Source organism: Rhinatrema bivittatum, chromosome 7 (assembly GCF_901001135.1).
Source record: "Rhinatrema bivittatum chromosome 7, aRhiBiv1.1, whole genome shotgun sequence".
Lineage (NCBI taxonomy): Eukaryota > Metazoa > Chordata > Amphibia > Gymnophiona > Rhinatrematidae > Rhinatrema > Rhinatrema bivittatum.
In genome coordinates this window covers 112822243-112841672 of record NC_042621.1, presented here as the reverse complement: position 1 = coordinate 112841672, position 19430 = coordinate 112822243, and the positions used below count along the sequence as shown (strand labels likewise).

Below are 19430 nucleotides of genomic sequence, written 5' to 3'. Positions count from 1 at the left end.
TACCTCAGAAGACTGTGCTTTGAAAGTTTTTTCATATAAAATCTGATATAAATGCATTTTTTAATTGTGAGTGAGGAGTTGGTGATGGGGTGGAGGGTATAAGGCTGCAATGTTTTCCTAGAGCATATAATACCCTTGCACTGGCCATGGTCATTGCTGTACAAACATTGAACAGAGTCTCCCAACTCATGGTGTCATGTGTTGTGTAATGGGTGAGGGCACAGTTTTTTCACTTGGCTATAGGTGCCAAATTGCCTGGCTTCGGCTCTGCTTTTTCTGACAAAGTAATAGGTTCAAAATGTCTTATAATGGTAGGAGCTTATTTTCGTAGAGGTGGAGTATGCAGAACCAGACAGCAACATTTTGTACAAGGTGAAGCTTGCATTACTCCTCACAAAGATCATCTTGGGAATCGGAAGAGGCGCGCGACTCTTAGCTCCTCCTGTTGATGTCTCAGAAAATAGCAAAGACCTTCCACCTCCGATCACAGATTTGCATAGTTAATAAGATGCGAGGACTCTGTAGTGAATGATGAGTCCCCTGCAGCATTTGATATGTCACTGTTTTTCTTTTGTTTCATGTACTTCCCCACACTACATTTATCATGGTAAGACAGTGCGTTGCGTGTTGGTTTTTGAAAAATGTGTCCCTGGAGCAAGCAAGATTTTGTTTTTTGTTTCTGCTTTTCATTCCCTTTTGTGCAGTGAAGTTCATTTGCTGTTCCTGTGAGGATAAGAGTGGCACAGAATGGTAATCTGAAATAGTTAAATTAATTTTATGCAGAATATGCAGTGAATACTGTCACTGTGCTATAAATTACTGGTCTCACTTGATAGGTGGTTTGACCACATCTCATAATTTAGAATATATATATACTCAAAGCATTTATTATGTCCATCTTATTATCCATGTGCCCCAAGGCAACTGGTTGTCCTGCAAATGAGATTTCTTTCTGACTGGGTTGAGAACAGATAAAACTGTACTTAAATAAAAGTGAAGATTTATCTATAAGATCTAGCCCTAAAAAGCTACTACTTTTTATAATAACCATTAAACTAGGAATCATTCTATACATGTTTTTAGTTGGTTTATACATTTTAAGACTTAAGTCGGCATCGCAAAAATGTTTAGTTATCCCTTCATTTACTGAATTTTATTTGCAAGAAATAAGAATTTATTTTTTTTTAAGTAGCTGCTCCTAAATTATGCAATTCTTTACCTACCACAGTGAGAAATGTGACAGTATATGTAAAGTTTGGGGAAAAAAATGAGTGGTAGTATTCACCCAGTCATTTCCAGTTTGATGAACAACATTGATCCACACGAGGAGTTTTGTTTTATTGAATGGTATTTAAATTTCTTGTTTATGATATTATATATGTAAAATATGTGATCCACTTTGAATATTATTGATGTAGTGGTGTAGAAGTTGGAATACATAAATAAGACTGGCTTGTGAACGGAAGTGAATTTATGTAACAAGCCACATCTGTAAAGTCTCGGGAGGCAGATATCGCAGAATAGGCTTTCGGTGGAATGTGACATTAGGAGTTCATGCAACATTCTTTAGAAGAGAATCTCATTTATATCTGGCACGAATAGCATAACTGCTTTCTGTTAAGAGGGAAGGTTTATTTTCAGTGTTCCCTCATGATGGGAGGAGCTTCATAGTAAATTCATAGCTTTGCTGATATGGTTTGTGTGGGTATGTGGACCCTTGGCCCAACGTGCAAGTTGTAACAGCCTGTGGGGAGGAGCCCCACAGGTCCGCACTGTCAGGAGGCAAGGTACAGGCACAGCGGGAAGCTCTGTGCACATTAGTGGAGATATCCCCAGGGACCGGGAAGTAACCCTCGAAGGGTGACAGACAGTTGGTAGTACCTGGAGTGAGACTCTGAAGAGAGAGGCACCAGGCAGAGCGATAGGCACGGAGATCAGCCATGCAGAAGGTAGGACAGTGCCAGAGAGAAAGAGGAAGCTAATGTGCGATGCTGAGAGCTGGGACCAGTGGGGTTGTGGTTGACAGCTGCTTGAAACAGTGCAGAGTCATTTAGTAGCTACATACTAAATAGGCCTTCTAAACTGCCATCTTTGTGCATAACTTGGAAAAAAAAATGTTGTTCTGTGCTGATTGCATCCAGTTGCTCAATATCTTAAAAACAAAACAAACCTGACAACTGGCATTACCATGATCTGAAGGGGTTTTGTTTTTTTTTTTTTAGGAGGGAAGGGGAATTTGGCTTATAATTAAAGTTCTTTTCAAATCCAGATATTGTATCATAGACAAGTGGTGAGAAAAATAGGTAGCAATGTTTCCTTCTACATTGTGTGATATTGAGACCAACTGTTGAGCCCATCCAAACCATGAATCTATGAGGTACTTGAGCAGTCGGAGGGAAAACTGAATGCAAGCTCTTAACTTTTATCACAGATGGTCCAAGGGGCAGACAATGCTTATGTAGCAAGACTCTAGTGCAAGAATATTGGCGGGCTCTTCTCATCTTCTCACGCCTGATGGCTTCTCTGCATGGGAGTAACAATCCCACTACATAACTTGACCTTTTTGTTAATGTAGTGGAACACAGGGAAGATGGGAAGAAGGCTCTTTAAAATGATCTCATGGGGGTCACGTGATGTGAAGCCGAGCAGACGTCTTAGCTCAGGCTCCTGGCTCCAGCCTCCCAAAATAAAGGAAAATATCCAGCATCCCGACTCAAGATTCTACATTTTTTTGAATCAACGGGTAGACCATATGTCTATAGACAAATTTATGCAAAAATCGACTATTAGTATGCTCTTGAAAGGGGGAAGAAGAGAGAGAGAGAAAAGATCAAGGACAATCCAGACAAGATGGCTACAAGTGCTGGGCAGCCGCAAACCCCCCCCCCCCCCCCCCCATAACGCACAGATGAGTGGGGACCTCACAACACGGATAACTAACGCTGTGGTTAGAGCCCTTGATGTTCGATTCAATGAACTATCCTCACAATTTCTAGATCTCAAAAATGCCATCACTGAACTGCACCCCCAAATGGAAAATGTGGAAGACCACATAGCCTGCTTAGAAGATGAAAATCTAACGCTCACATGGAAACTCGCTGGGCTCAAAACAATCTCAAATGATCAAGAAGACAAAATTGACGACTTAAAAAACAGATCGAAGTGCAGCAGTATTCGAATCATTGGTATTCCTCAATCTGTGGAAGATAAGAATTTGGAAGGCTTCTTAGAGAAATGGTTAGCAGAGACCCTGAAGTTGTCGGAACTGACAGGAGTATTCAAAATAGAAAGAGCTCATAAGCCATAGCTCGGTTAATCAAAGTTAAAGGCATATGTTTTTTATGTCAAACTCTACAGCTTCTTGACCTATGGAGGTCTTTGCATACTGAGGAGCGAGACTATACTTTTGTCTCAAAAGTCCATAATACACTTATGAATTGACTATATTCTAGGTTCACAAACTATTTTTCCCCATACCAAATCAGCTACCATTGGCACTGCTAGTATCTCAGATCACATTCTCATTTGGATTGATCTCCGTATTAATGACCAGGAACCCACGAAGATGGTGGAAATTCCCATCATACCTTAAGGATGGCACAGAGTTTCAACAGTTTCTAAAGTTCAAGTGGGCACAATACAATAATGCCAATTCGCAGCATGCTGGAATTCCCAGCATGCTGTGAAACTAGCAAAGCTGTGCTCAGAGGAGAAATAATCTCCTATCTTAGAAAAAGGAATAAACGCCTAAATGCGAAGATTTTAGAACTGGAAGATAAGCTGAAAATAGCTAAGGCTACTATGATTTCATGTCATCAACAAAACACAATTCAGATTACCATGCATTACTCAGTTCCCTACATGCTTATCTTCATCAGCGTGCTTTAAAGACTTTACAACATGCAGAACACTCATTTTTCAAATATGGAAATAAAACAGGTAAATTCTTGGCTAATGCAGTCAGAGTACGCTAGGGGAAAACCTATATTGAATAACTGAAAATGACACGGGATGAATGGGTAGTTCGCAGGACTGACATCTGTGAAGAATTACGTTCCTTCTATGAGAAATTGTGCACAGATGACAGATGGGGAGGTCAAGCAGAAGAGAGTACCTTTTTCTAAAATATACCAATCCCACAACTTGCAGCCTCAAAGTAGAATATCTAAATTTGCCGATCACTTCCATAGAGATTCTAAATGCTATTAAATCAAGTAAGCCAGGCAAGTCCCCTGGACCTGCTGGGTTCTCTTAACGATTATTATAAAATTTTACGAGACCAAATAACTACTCCACTAGGCTCCTTTTATAGAGATGCACTAAATCAAGGTACTTTCCCAAGGGATTTCAATAAAGCTTACATAACTTTTGGCCAAACCTGGAAAAGACCCAGCATATCTATCCTATATCCTTATTAAATTGTGACCTTAAATTACTGGCCACAGTGTTGGCAAATAGGCTGAGTTCTGTGTTCCCTATTACTATATCAATGGACCAACTGGGTTTTGTCAAGGGGTTGTTGGCGAGTACCCACATTATTAAATTGATTTCTGCAATGTCATACTGCAAACACCATTCTCTTTCATCTCTCACTGCTAGCTTTGATTCAGAAAAAGCGTTTGATCGTGTTTCTTGGCAATATCTTTTCCCGGTACTGCAACGGTTTGGCCTAAAAGGAGATATTGTTACCTATATCTCTCTGCTATACACAAACCCATCATCTCATATATTAGCCAATGGGGGTAAATCTAATGTGTTTGCACCACAAAGAGGTGTGTGCCAAGGCTGCCCACTTCCCCCTTATTTTACATACTCTCAATAGACCCCTTTCTCAGAATTATTGCAAAGAATAAAGACATATCAGAACTCGAAGTGGGAGGTACATCATTCCGTATAGCAGCATTTGCAGATGATGTATTAATATTTTTAACTAGCCCAAGAAAATCGTTGCCTAAAGTACTAGCCTATCAAGACCTCTTTTGGCACTTTTCTCTGGACTTAAGATTAACAGACGGGCCCCTAATAACCTCAAATATTTGGGGGTGCAGATCCCCAACGAGTTAGATCAGCTATACCACCTGAATGTGCATCCGATGTTACAGAAAATGCAAAGCCACTTAGAACAATGGTCTCATCTACCTCTCTCGTTAACTGGAAGGATTAATCTCATTAAAATGATGGAACTTCCCCATTGGCTTTACCTTTTGCAAATGCTCCCTCTTTGGTTGAAAAGCGCAGATGTGCTAGAAATAGGGCAATTAGGAAATTTTTATGGAAGGGAAAAAACAAGACTAGCCCTAACATACTTCTGTGAGTCAATCCCGAATGGTGGACTGACTTGCCCTGACCTACAGAAATACAACTTAGTGTATATGATGCGGCATATGAGAGACTGGTTTTTGAGGAGCTCCCACTTCTCGCCAACAATGCACCTAGAACAATGGTTGGCTGGTTACTCGCCATCTTCTTTATTACAAATTGATTTCCACCAAATTCCTCTCCCATATAAAAACTTCACAATACTTGCTTCTTGTAGACAGGCTTGGCTACACCTCCCTAAAGTACTAAACATAAAAACGTCATGCTCTCCCCTTATCAGTATCTGTGGAAATCCTCCATTTCTTCCGGGGATGGAAAATTAAGATTTTTAAAGATTGGATGAAGAAAGGTTTAACACACGTTTGCCATTTATTTGAATATAATTCAAACATGGTACATAGTTTTCAAGATTTACAAAATACATATTCATTCCCACACTCTGATTTCTATGTGTACTTACCGCTGAGGCATTACTTACCAGTGACAGGGAAGGCAAACTTAGAAGAGCTTTTCCTAGAGTGGTGTTCGGCAAAGTTCTCCTGTAATAGGTTTTCCAAACTATTGGCCACTTATGGAAAAGAAATCGATTACAGTGAACTGAAAAAACGATGGTCTAATTATCCTGAGAAAATAAGATATTGCTTTGACCACATCCAAAATTTGTCAGAAAACATTATACTACAAGAGGTGCAATACAAATTCATATGGCAATTATATTATTCCAAGCTTGAGGCTTTTCAAGCTAACCTGAGCCTCTCTCCTCAATGCCTCAAGTGTAAAAACGCAACCAGTGATTTTCATGCATGGCTTTTGGTCCTGCTTAAAGCATTTTGGACACGCATTCAAAAGCTTTGCTCATCTTTATTTAATACTGAGATCCCAAATGACTCAAAACTATGGCTATTTGGGTTACGCCATCCGGGGCACATCGGCCTGGACAAATATCAGAAAGCCTTTTTAAATAAAGCTAGCTTAATAGCTAAGCAATCCATATTACTAGTTTGGCTCTCCCAGGACTCCCCTTCCTTCAAACACTGGTCTAACAAAATGACGAGCTTTCTAACTCAAGAGTACTTGACTGCCAAGGTGGCTTCCTCCAAGTAAACGTGACAGGATCATGCAAACCTGGTCCCCATATGTCAAAAAAAACAATATCGAATTCCAGCAACAACTTTCCACGCTATGCCCCTGGGTACCAAATGCTGCTAAGTAAAGTGGAGTCAAATAGAACAGCAAGATAAACCTCCCAGGTACCTATTAGCACAATCAACTAATCAATTAACTATATATATATATTAACTGTATATCCCAAGTTACACTACCCCTATTTAGCTAGTACCCATATTTATCCACGTTACTTTGTCGAGTTACTGTTGCCTATGTAATATTTATTGATGTTCCTATGTTCCGAAACTCTGTTTATTGTAACGCCTTAACCGCGACAGTTTTGTTCTTTGGAAACCGACCTGATTTGATACTTGTATTAAGAAGGTCGGTATATAAAAATCCTAAATAAATCAATCAATAATTCCTGTTGGCATGGCCTACCAATACGGTTCCCTGTGGGTTACTCGTGTGTAATTACCATGTGATACTACTATGTCAATTATTTGTTTTTAGTTATTTACTTAATTATAATTGTATCCTCTGCATGCAGTCCTGACATTTGTAGTTGATATTTTCTGCCATAAGTTAGGGGAGGGTGGGAGGGGAGGGTTCCAGAAGTATAAAAAGACTTTAAATGGCTTTAAATGATTCAGAAGTAACTTTTACAAAGTAAATTTTATTGGGCTACTCTTTTTGTATGTGCATGGTATTCTATTATATTTTAATGTACTCGCATGTAGTCCTCTCCCCTACACTAATTGTTATTCAATCCAAGCTTTACTTAACCTGACTGTAATTATTATTATCATGTATCAGAACGTTTGTACGAAGTTATTTAAAAATCAATAAAAAGTTAAAGAAGAAAAAAAATGATCTCCTGGTTTTGTCTTTGTGCAGGTCAGGCCATGGGGGGCACGATCAGTGCACTGGCACTGATGATAGATCTGTCGGCGGCAGCGGAAGTAACCGATAGTGCCCTCGCCTATTTCCTGACGGCTGACTTCTTCACCGTGGTCTGCATCATCCTTTACCTGATCCTTCCCAAGTTAGAGTATGCCAGGTAAATATCCCCTGAAAATTGTTGGGTTGCATTTCTTCTAGCATGGATTGATTGCCAGTCGCTACAGGTTATGTTTCCAATTTTAAAGAAGCCCTGAATAAATCCGAGCACTTAGACAGATTAGAGATCCTTTTCTGAACTATGATTGTAGATGTTGAATTCCTAGGATTAGGAATGTAATAAGAGGTCAATGATACAGTTTGGCAGGCAGAGGAATGGTTCTGAGGCATTTGTGAAAACTAATTATTATAGTCTGTATCTTGAGTTACAGAGATTCCCCCTGTGATCTTCTGACAGTGGGCACTGAATCCCTAATTCCTGGAAGTTTCTTATCCCATGGAAGGCCACTTTTCTGAGGCCCTCCCAATCATCTTTTATCAGCTTTCATACAAAATTTGAAGCCGAGCCAAAAGCAAGGTCTGTCTGTGTGTGTGTCTGTCTGTGTGTGTGTCTGTGTGTCTGTCTGTGTCAGTTCCATGATTATCTATGGAAACAAGAAGCAGAGGGGTGCAAACCTGATGGAGATAGTTGTACCAAGGACAGTTTGTGCCCACAATTTTTTTGTTTATTGAGAATAGAAAATGCTCGTAGCCCAAGATTAGTTCTTACATGATTCTCCCAGAACTTGTAGATTTTTTACTCCATCATGGTCCAGTATTTAAAAAAAAAAAAAAAAAAAAAAAAAAAAAAAAAAAAGCACTGTTTGCCAAAACAAATAATGGATCATCACAGTAAGGAAACTGTAAAGCGAAATGTGTCAAAAATAGAGGAACCAATCTCCCTCACAAAAAATCTACTTTTCAAAACTTAATAGTGAATATGATCATCATAGTAGGCACTCCCAGCACTGAAGCCTTCATTTGCTTTATGCTTAATCATAGGTCAAGCTGATATAACATCCATATCGAAAGTTATTTATCAATTGAATTATTTTGCAATTAAAATCAGCACTCACTATCTTCTTGACCACTGTGAATAGCAATCTTCGAAGAAACCTAGACACCGTTCCATGTTTCGAAAAGTAGATCTACGTCCGAGTTCATTCAGTCTGTCTTGTTTTGACCATGTTCTTGCAAACTTTATGGGGATCAAGTTCATTCATTTTGATAACATCTTTACTTCTTTGGTACTGAAAATCAGAAGGGTAAAGGAAAGTAATGGTGGCCTAGCTGAGAATGAAATATTAACGTTGTGAATCTTGTCATGGAAGTATCAGGCAGAGAGTGAAGAGGAGGGAGGCAAAGGAAGTTTGAAGAGGAAATTGAGTGTGGCAAAGAGATGGTGAGGGTTGGATGCAAGAGTTTGTCAGATGGATGGTTCAGTCTTGCTTGGCAAATGCAATAGCAAACTGGAAGGGGGGAATAGTAATAAAATTGGAGGGGTAATGATTTGATATGCACAGATGTGGTGAAAGTTGCCTTGGAGGGTCGGGATTGGAATTGATATCTCAGGCTGAGAGGAGGAAACCGAGCAGGAGAATACGTAGAAGAGAGGTAGAGGTGCGACAACAGCGACAAGGCTGAGATGCTGTCGTGGAGACCGAAGTCTTCTGGATGAGAGGAAGAAAACTTTGAAGCTCAAGAGCAGTGGATAGTGCAGCTTGAAACAGTGGCACTGAGGTAAAGAATATAGGAAATGAGGAAGGTGGATTTGCTGTTAGTAGCGGTTGGCAGCAGTGAATAAGATTGAGAATTAGCATCAGGAAGAGAAAATGAGGTGAAGCCGTAGGACGGGGTGGCTAACTCCGTTCCTCGAGACACGCAAACAGGCCTGTTTTTTAGGATATGAGATCTGTGTACAATGGAGGCGGTGCGCACACATCAATCTCGTGCATGTTAATGGTGGATACCCTGAAAACCAGGCCTGTTTGTAGCTTTTGAGGTTGACCACTTCTGCCATAGGATATAGAGAGGACTGCAACCTCCCCTGTACCCTGCCGGCTGCTTGAGGAGCACGGGGGTGGGAGTAACACAGGCCCGAGGTCGGTTGTGATGACTTCGAGTCCACCAACTGAGGCAGCTGGGCAAGTTTATGCACATAAGCTGCGACTTCCCCAGTACCTGGCTGGCTCCTGTGGGAGCACGGGGTGGAAGTAGTTCAGGCCTGGGGTGGGTTGTGGTGACTCCAGGCGTTGACCTCCAAGGTAGCTAGGAGAAGTAAGCAGTACTGACAAATATTACAAATGTCTCGCGCATGTACTTTATCATTAAATAATTCTTATGTTGAGCCAATAAAAGGTAGCTCAGCCTGCAGAGAATTCAGCTTTCTCTGCACTACTAAAAAAAAATAAAAAGAAAGAAAAAGCAAAACCTTTAATGCCTTTATGCTTGAGTAAACGTATTTGTCAGTGACTGGGCCAGTTCAGTGGTTAGTGGCAGTAGGGCCCCTGTTCTGATCCCTAGGCTGGGGGAGAGAACGGGGGGTGTCTTCATCACTCATGGTTGGCCCCTAGTGGCTGGATTCAGGGCATATGATTTCAGGGATCCAGAAGGACCCCCTGGGACATGATCCCAGGCCAAAGACTGTTGCTGCAATAACTGAACTAAAACAAATTGGATTATAAAATGGCAAACAAATTCCTGTAGAGTCACAAATGAATGTCACTGAGCCAGGATCTCCCAGTACTGGTTCAGGTGGAGTTGCAAGTCCAAAGGAGCAGGAAGAAACTGCTGGGTTAAAAACAAATAAGAATTAATTTTACGGTCTTGACTTATCAAAGAGAGAGTGGTGCAGAACAAGTCAGGTAAGATATTCTTTCATTATGGCATCATGAATTCACTGTTTTAACTCAAAGCCTCTAGTCTGCATGTCTTATCACTGTGTCCTGAATAGTTTGTAAGCTCTAGGGATCCAGGACTGTCTATTATGTGTCTCTGTATGGTGCTGTATACATTTGCTATGTGCTTCACAAATCACGATGATGATCTGGGACTCCCTTACTGCAACCTAACAGTGGCCTGCTGAGCTTTTTGGATTCTCTCTCATCCTTAGCTGAGCTGTCACATGAAGGAAACCACAGGACGAAACTGCAGATCTCACCAGCTGCTGCTGGGTTTCGGGGGAGAGCAGGGCTTGATAGCAGAAGAACCACAAAAGTAGAAGTGCTGTGTGTAATGAATGGGCTAGCTCTGAATCAGCAGAGACACGATCCCTAGGAAACACAAGCATAGCGATTTAAAGATGCGTTTAAGAACAGCCACAGTTTCCGTTCCTTTCTCTCTCAACTCTGTTTTATATGATACGTGCCCTGTGAACTAGTAAAACAACTTATTTCTCCCCCCAACCTCCTAGTCATTATTAAAAAAATAAATAGCAGATTAACATAATTCATAACTCCCAGAAAACGTTTTTTTCCCCATTTGCTTTTTACCATATCAGATAATATATTGGAGAAAATTTAAAAAAAAATTAAAATGATTGCAATATTTCTGCAAATATTTTCATTTAATGTTTTAGCACCATTAATGAATCTGTGCCCTGGCCTTTCAACTAATGGGACTTCAATTACCAGTGGCGTTTTAAATCACCTCATGTGATTGATTTTGTTTATATTAGGTTCCTAGCAAGGGCCACAGGCAGGTCTGGTTATCAGGGTATCCATAAAGAATATTCAGCAGGTATATTTGCATATAGATAACTTAAGGCAAGGGCTGCTTGGCGTAGCTTGGTTACCCTGAACAGACCTCTTTTGTAGCCCTCAAGGGCCAGAGTTGAGAACTTTCCGGTCTTTATCGTTAAATTTCTGTTTTCTCTCTCTCTCTCTCCTCATGTGCGTATACATATTCATTGTACATATCACTCCCTTATTCTCCCAGAAGGGAATTGCTACTGATTAAACTTTAATACATTTATGTTGAGATTCAGGTTTACCTATGTTTGTTAATCTTCATAGAAAAACAGACTGGGTAGATTAGTTAAGCAGAATAGAATTACAGAACTTTTTACTATGGAGGAATTAGGATCCAGTAATTAAGAGGAAAGGACAAGGAATCAGAAATTGCTAAATTCATAATTCTGCTTTGCCCCTGACTCTGTGACCTTGTGCAAGCCACTTCATTTGCTCAACTTTGAGTACATTAAACTGTTAATTTAATTTATAGATTTTAGATTGCTCTTCTATTAGACTGCCCAAAATGGCTTATGAAATACAATAAGAATATGCTGCCAAGTCAGCTGTACCACAGGCAGTTGGCTGAAATGTTAATAGTGTAAAGTACCATGGTATTCCATTTGCCTGAAAATTGCTAAATACAAAATACATCCGTTCTCCTTTCAGATACTACATGCAAAGCGCAGAGGAGAGAGCCCACCTACCCACCTCCTTACCAAGTGATTCTTTGGAAGAAGAAGGGGCTGGGTCTCAAAATTCTTTAAAAGTCAGCCCAGACAACCACAGCATCCCACCGCTACGTCCCATCCTGAAGAAGAACGGTGTCTTGGGGTTCTGCGTCTTCTACATTTTCTTCATCTCGATCATCATCTTCCCTGCCATTTCCTCCAGCATAGAGTCTGTCAGCAAAGCTTCTGGGGACGTGTGGAGCAATAAATATTTCATCCCCCTCACAAGCTTCCTCCTGTATAATTTTGCTGACTGGTGTGGCAGGCAGATCACTGCTTGGATCCAGATTCCTGGCCCGAACAGTAAAATGCTGCCGTCTCTGGTCCTGCTGAGAACTCTCTTCATCCCCTTGTTTATATTCTGCAATTATCAGCCTCGGACACATTCAGACAAAGTGCTTTTCCTGAGCGATGCCTATCCGATAGTCTTTATTTCACTTCTGGGGTTAAGTAACGGTTACCTTGGTTCCCTATCCATGATGTACGGACCAAAAGTGGTGCCTAGGGAGCTGGCAGAGGCAGCAGGGGTGATGATGTCTTTCTTCCTGAGCTTGGGCTTAGCTCTGGGATCAGCCTTCTCTGTACTTATTGTGCATTTGATATAGAAAGCGACGGGGATGGAGAGCAGCATGTAATGATCACTTGGCCATTCCACAGCCTCAGAGCAAGGGTGGATGGATTTCTTCTTTCCCTGGATGAGCACAGGGGCACACTTTTACATACACAGAACCATGCAATTTTTACTTCTGGTAGGGTCCTTCTGCACAGCTGGACCAAGCTAGGATTTTTATCCTACTTTCCGAAGGAAAAGAAGGCTTAGGAGATCACTGCCTGTGTCACCTAATAACTTGTTTGGTGTCCTATCCACACCATTTTGTTAGGGGGGACATATGAAGATCCTGACAGGGTGTCTGTGAGGTTTTTTTTTCCATATTCACTCATATACAGACCACAAATGCACATGCTTCCGTCTCCAAGATAGTAGGCGGCTACTAATTTTTAAAGCGCTACCAGACACGTGCAGCACTTTTAGTTCTGGATGGAACTTCTTATTTAATTCTCTTTTTAGGGTCTACAGCAGGATTGGCCAACTCTTGTCCTGAAGAGCCATAAAAAGGCCTGGTTTTCAGGATATATATGACAAATGTGCATGAGATTTACATACCTTCTCCCTGTTATGTGCAGATTTAGTTCATGCATATTCATTGTGCAGAGTAGTTAAATCTCAAGCGGATTGTGATGAATTGCAGGAGGACCTTGTGAGACTGGAAGATCGGGCTTCCAAATGGCAGATGAAATTTAACGTGGACAAGTGTAAGGTGATGCATATAAGGAAAAATAACCCATGCTATAGTTACACAATGTTAGGTTCCATTTTAGGAGCTACCACCCAAGAAAGAGATCTAGGCATCATAGTGGATAACACATTGAAATCGTCGGTTCAGTGTGCTGCAGCAGTCAAAAAAGCAAACAGAATGTTGGGAATTATTAGAAAGGGAATGGTGAATAGAACGGAAAATGTCATAATGCCTCTGTATCGCTCCATGGTGAAACCGCACCTTGAATACTGTGTGCAATTCTGGCCACCGCATCTCAAAAATGATATCTCTGCACTGGAAAAAGTGCAGAATAAGGGGCATGGAATGGCTGCCCTATGAGGAAAGGCTAAAGAAGTTAGGGCTGTTTAGTTTGGAGAAGAGAAATTTGAGGGGGGGGGGGGGGGGAATATGATCGAGGTCTACAAAATTATGAAAGGACTTGAACAAGTTAATGTAAATTGGTTATTTAATCTCTCAGATAATAGAAGGACTAGGGGGCGCACCATGAAGTTAGCAAGTAGCTAATTTAAAACAAATTGAAGAAAATTATTTTCCACTCAGTGCATAGTTAAGCTCTGGAACTCATTGCCAGAGGATGTGGTTACAGCAGTTTGTGTAACTGGGTTTAAAGCAGGTTTGGATAAATTCCTAGAGGAAAAATGCATAAACTGCTATTAATTAATAAGCAATATTTTTTTATTTTTTATAACCAGTCAATCTGGAAACAATCTAGATGGTGTACAATAAATAAATACAAAATTCAAAATAAGTTACAAAAGTTATATAAAATTGTAAAACAAATGCTAAACAAACTAATTTCATTAAAATGTAATAAATAAAGAAAAAACTAAGAATATTTAAGCTTAAAAACATAAGAATACAGACAATTTAAAGTTGGCATAGTGGAAACAAAACATTTTAAGCTAAATTTCAGTGAAATATGAATAAAATAATAAGAACATAAGAAAATGCCATACTGGGTCAGACCAAGGGTCCATCAAGCCCAGCATCCTGTTTCCAACGGTGGCCAATCCAGGCCATAAGAACCTGGCAAGTACCCAAAAACTAAGTCTATTCCATGTAACCATTGCTAATGGCAGTGGCTATTCTCTAAGTGAACTTAATAGCAGGTAATGGACTTCTCCTCCAAGAACTTATCCAATCCTTTTTTAAACACAGCTATACTAACTGCACGAACCACATTCTCTGGCAACAAATTCCAGAGTTTAATTGTGCGTTGAGTAAAAAAGAACTTTCTCCGATTAGTTTTAAATGTGCCCCATGCTAACTTCATGGAGTGTCCCCTAGTCTTTCTACTATCCAAAAGAGTAAATAACCGATTCACATCTACCCGTTCTAGACCTCTCATGATTTTAAACACCTCTATCATATCCCGCCTCAGTCGTCTCTTCTCCAAGCTGAAAAGTCCTAACCTCTTTAGTCTTTCCTCATAGGGGAGTTGTTCCATTCCCCTTATCATTTTGGTAGCCCTTCTCTGTACCTTCTCCATCGCAATTATATCTTTTTTGAGATGCGGCGACCAGAATTGTACACAGTATTCAAGGTGCGGTCTCACCATGGAGCAATACAGAGGCATTATGACATTTTCCGTTTTATTCATCATTCCTTTTCTAATAATTCCCAACATTCTGTTTGCTTTTTTGACTGCCGCAGCACACTGTACCGACGATTTCAATGTGTTATCCACTATGACACCTAGATCTCTTTCTTGGGTTGTAGCACCTAATATGGAACCCAACATCATGTAATTATAGCATGGGTTATTTTTCCCTATATGCATCACCTTGCACTTATCCACATTAAACTTCATCTGCCATTTGGATGCCCAATTTTCCAGTCTCACAAGGTCTTCCTGCAATTTATCACAATCTGCTTGTGATTTAACTACTCTGAACAATTTTGTGTCATCTGCAAATTTGATTATCTCACTCGTATTTCTTTCCAGATCATTTATAAATATATTGAACAGTAAGGGTCCCAATACAGATCCCTGAGGCACTCCACTGTCCACTCCCTTCCACTGAGAAAATTGCCCATTTAATCCTACTCTCTGTTTCCTGTCTTTTAGCCAGTTTGCAAGTATTTAAGACAATATATTAAATAAATATCAGGCTACTATTGTTTTAATGTTTGGGTACTTGCCAGGTACTTGGACTTGGATTGGCCACAGTTGGAAACAAGATACTGGGCTTGATGGACCCTTGGTCTGACCCAGTATGGCAATTCTTATGTTAATTCTTATGTTCCTGAAAGCTAGACCTGTGTTTGGCTCTTGTGGACTACAGTTGGCCAGTTCTGGTCTGCACTGTCATTCTGCTGTGTTAAGATTTGAAATTCATTAATTTCTATGTCAAAGCAAACTCCTAGGTTTTGACCACTTGACACACATATTCATGTGATTCTTCTCTCTTCCAAGAATTTTGTCCTGCAGAGGACCTTTTTGTCTGTATAAGAAATGACTGCTGATATCCAAGGCAATGCAGTTTATGTAAAATGAACTCGAACAGTTAAGCTAGATATAACTGGACACTCCTTGGGGATAAATCTGTAGTATGCCAAGCACTTACTGAGAACCCTGCAGGACAGTGGTGAACTGAATCAGTAGTGCTAAGGAGGGCATAGGAACTGCTCTGCCCCAAGAGTAATTTTGTGGCATCACGGGTAACACAGGTGGCAGATATACACACGACATGCAACAGTTTTCAAAGTGAACTTGTGCGCATATTATTCCCAAGAACACACCCAAACCCTCACAAAGCTACAGCTGCTCCTTGCTGGCCATAACTTGCACAGGTGAATTTACCCCCCACAGGGTAACTTTCAAAAGGATTTACATGCTTAAAATTGGGTTTTCACACACACACACAAGTAGGTGCTTGAAAATTTCTATGATACCTGTATATGCTATTGAATTTCCAAAAGGTTTTTCGTACAGAAGTAGGCTTTAGAAAATGTGCTGTGGAATATGCTACTTTTACATGCCTAAATCCTTTTGAAAATTACCACCCATACTGTTTAAAATCTAGAATGTGTTTAAATTATGCACCATCCCCAGAGCACCTATTTTTTGTGTGATAATCATGAAATCAGGTTACACGCATACTTTTATGTGCACAATTCTAGAACAAGCTATTTACCTGCAAAAACTTACCTGTTATATGCATAAATGATTTTGAAAATTTACTTCTGAATGTATCAGTGTACACTGTAGTCCATGGAGCGCCTGACTTTTAGTCTCGCTGGAAAGCATTTTACGAGAATCCTGTCTTTGTGGCAGGGGAGGCATAAGGTAGGAAACGAGTGAGGACCCTTTTATTTTGCTGTTCTGACAGAAAGGTAAACAATTTATGTGCAGTAGTTGGGCTGACAAGGATGCAGGATAAAATACAATGAATTTTTTGTTTTCATAATACTGTCAGAAAATGAACTATGGAAAGATCTTCTCTAAAAGGGGGGTGGGGGGGGGAGGGAAAGCATGCAAAGGCCAAACCTGCCTTGTAATTGTTGCAATTGTATAAGATGATGATGCTGGCAGAGAGTCAGTTGATATTTAAGATTTTAAAAGGAGGTGCATTTTTGAAACACAGAAATGGAAGTTTGGAAAAGTGAAATCTCGCCATGGAAGCCTACATCAAAGGTGATTCATTAATGAAATAGCGCAAGAAGATAATTATCAGCAAAGGGTCACCTTCTACAGGATCAGCACTGTAGGGTTCTGTCATCTTAAGATTTCCCTTCCAGGCTGTGGCTAGCAAAAGGGATCAAGATCTCCCAGGAAGTAAATACTTTGATTGGGCAGCAGGTCCTCCAGCTGTTTCCATACATCTCACTGGAGATCTGGGTTTGCTTTTGATAGCCACAGGCTGGCAGGGAAGTCTTTAGATGACTGAGCCCTTCAGTGCCAATCATATATAAGATGAATCCCAGCTGCTAGCAGTACTTTCTCCTCCCAGAGCCCAAACCCTAATGGACAGGACATGCAAATACAAGCCCTGCGACTGAGCCATGGGGCTGGCCCTCTCGCTATATGTCTATAAACTGGTTTACAAATGCATGGTCGATGTGTATTGTACTGTTTATATTGCATCATGAAAGTAGGGATGGACAATATCAGGCTTATAATACCCAAACTTGCAGAGGGGACAGTATTATAAAATTTAAAGCTGTTTTTGGTAACATATAGGGTCATGGTTCCCACTTATGCTTTCAGTATGTCAAAATACATTCATACTTACTCTGGAGGTAATTTTCAAAGGAGTTACACGTGTAAATGTAACTACTATTGTAGCAATTTTCGAAAGCCATTTATGTGAGGAAAGTATACTTACATGGCTAAATCCTATGGACAACTCAATGGCATATGTTGTAGCAATTTTCAAAATCCCACTTACATGAGTAAAGAGCATTTACACGTGTAAACCCCAGTTTCACACGTAAATGCTTTTGAAAATCAGGCCCTCTGTGTCAGCTGCTACTAGTACTCTTTCTTCTGATTTGTCATTTATATATATTTTTAAATATTCTCTCCAGTTGGTCTTTAAGCTTTCCACTTGTTTTCCAGATCTGAAGTTTCACACTTTAAAAAAAAAAAAATAAATAAAATTTACCAAACATTATTGCTGTCTACTTGCTGCAGAAATGATTTTTGCAACAAGTAATCTGAGGAGGAATGGAAAGTGAAAATATTGTCTGTATTGTGGGAGTTTTGTTTTATTTATCTGTTAAGTGGCCTAGTGAAGCCATGAGTGGAAACCAAGTGAAGTGGAAAAATGGGCTGTGAGAAAGTACGGCAACTCGCATTGTATCCCACTCGTAACATGGTTGCAGAAGCTATTTTAAAAGCTTGATGGGCAGGGCTCTAGATCCCTTCTTGATGACTGAGAGAGAACTAAATTTTTTTTTACAGGTTTATCTTTTATTGTAGTAACATATCCAGAGACGATTATGTATGTCAAAACTTTGTAAGCTGCTTTGTCAGGTGCGATTTAAACATCTTTTGCATAATTATGTTGGTGAGCAACAGGAAATGGATCTCCCCATTAACATCTGCCAAGTACTTCCAAGTCACCCAGATTGGCCGATGTTAAAGAGGGGATGCTGGGCTGGATGGACCATTGGGCCCATCTTATGCTTTTATGTTGGTCCAGTGCTGGACTGAGCCATCAATTTGCCAAATCTCATCAGCCAAACCTTCAGAGGCTTGAAACATGGCTTTCTTGTCACAAGAAATTGAAGAGGAGCTGAACCAGAGCAAGAAATGCAGCAGCCCGTATTGTATCACCTTGAACCTAGTTATTTGCTTAACTTGTGCAAAGATTTTATATTTATAGATCTATTCTTGGGAAATGTTTAATTTACCTTTCCCCTTTCAGCCTTGTACTCAATGTAACACTTGGGGGGGGGTTTGCAGCAGTTAGGAAAAACAGCAGTTTAAAAATAAATTGATGATAACTGACCTGAGGACAGAAATGATCCCATGCAGGTTGGTCTACTCCATAAGGTTGGAGATTGCATTTCAGCGTGGATCATAGACCAGACAAATCATAGTTTACAATCCCATCCCAAAATGCAATCTAATTGCCAGTCACTAATAATGTGAAACTGTCTGCTTTCAAATCACTTGTTACTATTTTATGCACCAAGATTAACCTCTACCTGGATTTCATGTATGTCATAAAGGGGAAGGGGGTTAAAAGAACAGTTGTGGTGAGAATGGGAGTGCCGCAGGTTGGTTTAACAATATTAAGCCAATTAAAAAGAAATGTAGGAGATTGAGAGTCTGAGCAGGAGTTAAGTGCCATATTTAGGCTATAAATGTTTTAGAAAATGGGGTCAAAATGCAGATATGTTAGAAGTTAGTTGTTGGGTTTTTTTAAATTAATATTGAAGCAAAATATGGGCCAGTACATGGGATAAGGAACCTAGTAAAGGTCATGAGCAGGTATTCACAAAAAAAAAAAAAGCAGAAAATGACCATCCCCTACTCAAAAACATCTTGTAGTGAAACAAAGAGATGAAACATTATCATGATCATCAGTTACAACACATTGTACAAAATGTATCTAGGGTGGAAAATTACCATTCTTTTTTTATTTAACAAGAATTGTTTTTCAGAAAATGTTCCTTTAATTTTTTTTTTTTTTTAACTTTGAAATATTTTATAAGGATATCATGCACGTCCTGGTACATAGCAACATCTGTGCTAAATGGTATTGTGTTTGTAATGATTTACCCCATGTGAGCCCTTAACAATTAAAAAAAAAAAA

General features: G+C 39.9%; 1 protein-coding gene across 1 annotated transcript in view; it reads left to right on the top strand.

The window, feature by feature from the left end:
• SLC29A3 (solute carrier family 29 member 3) overlaps positions 1–13108 on the top strand; it is a 55856-nt gene extending 42748 nt beyond the window's left edge. Inside the window, exons 5-6 of the mRNA XM_029608945.1 lie at positions 7324–7486; positions 11763–13108. Of these exons, the coding sequence (XP_029464805.1) occupies positions 7324–7486; positions 11763–12429 (830 nt within the window). The 3' untranslated portion in view covers positions 12430–13108. The remainder of the gene's footprint in view (positions 1–7323; positions 7487–11762) is intronic.
• Positions 13109–19430: the final 6322 nt, after the last annotated feature.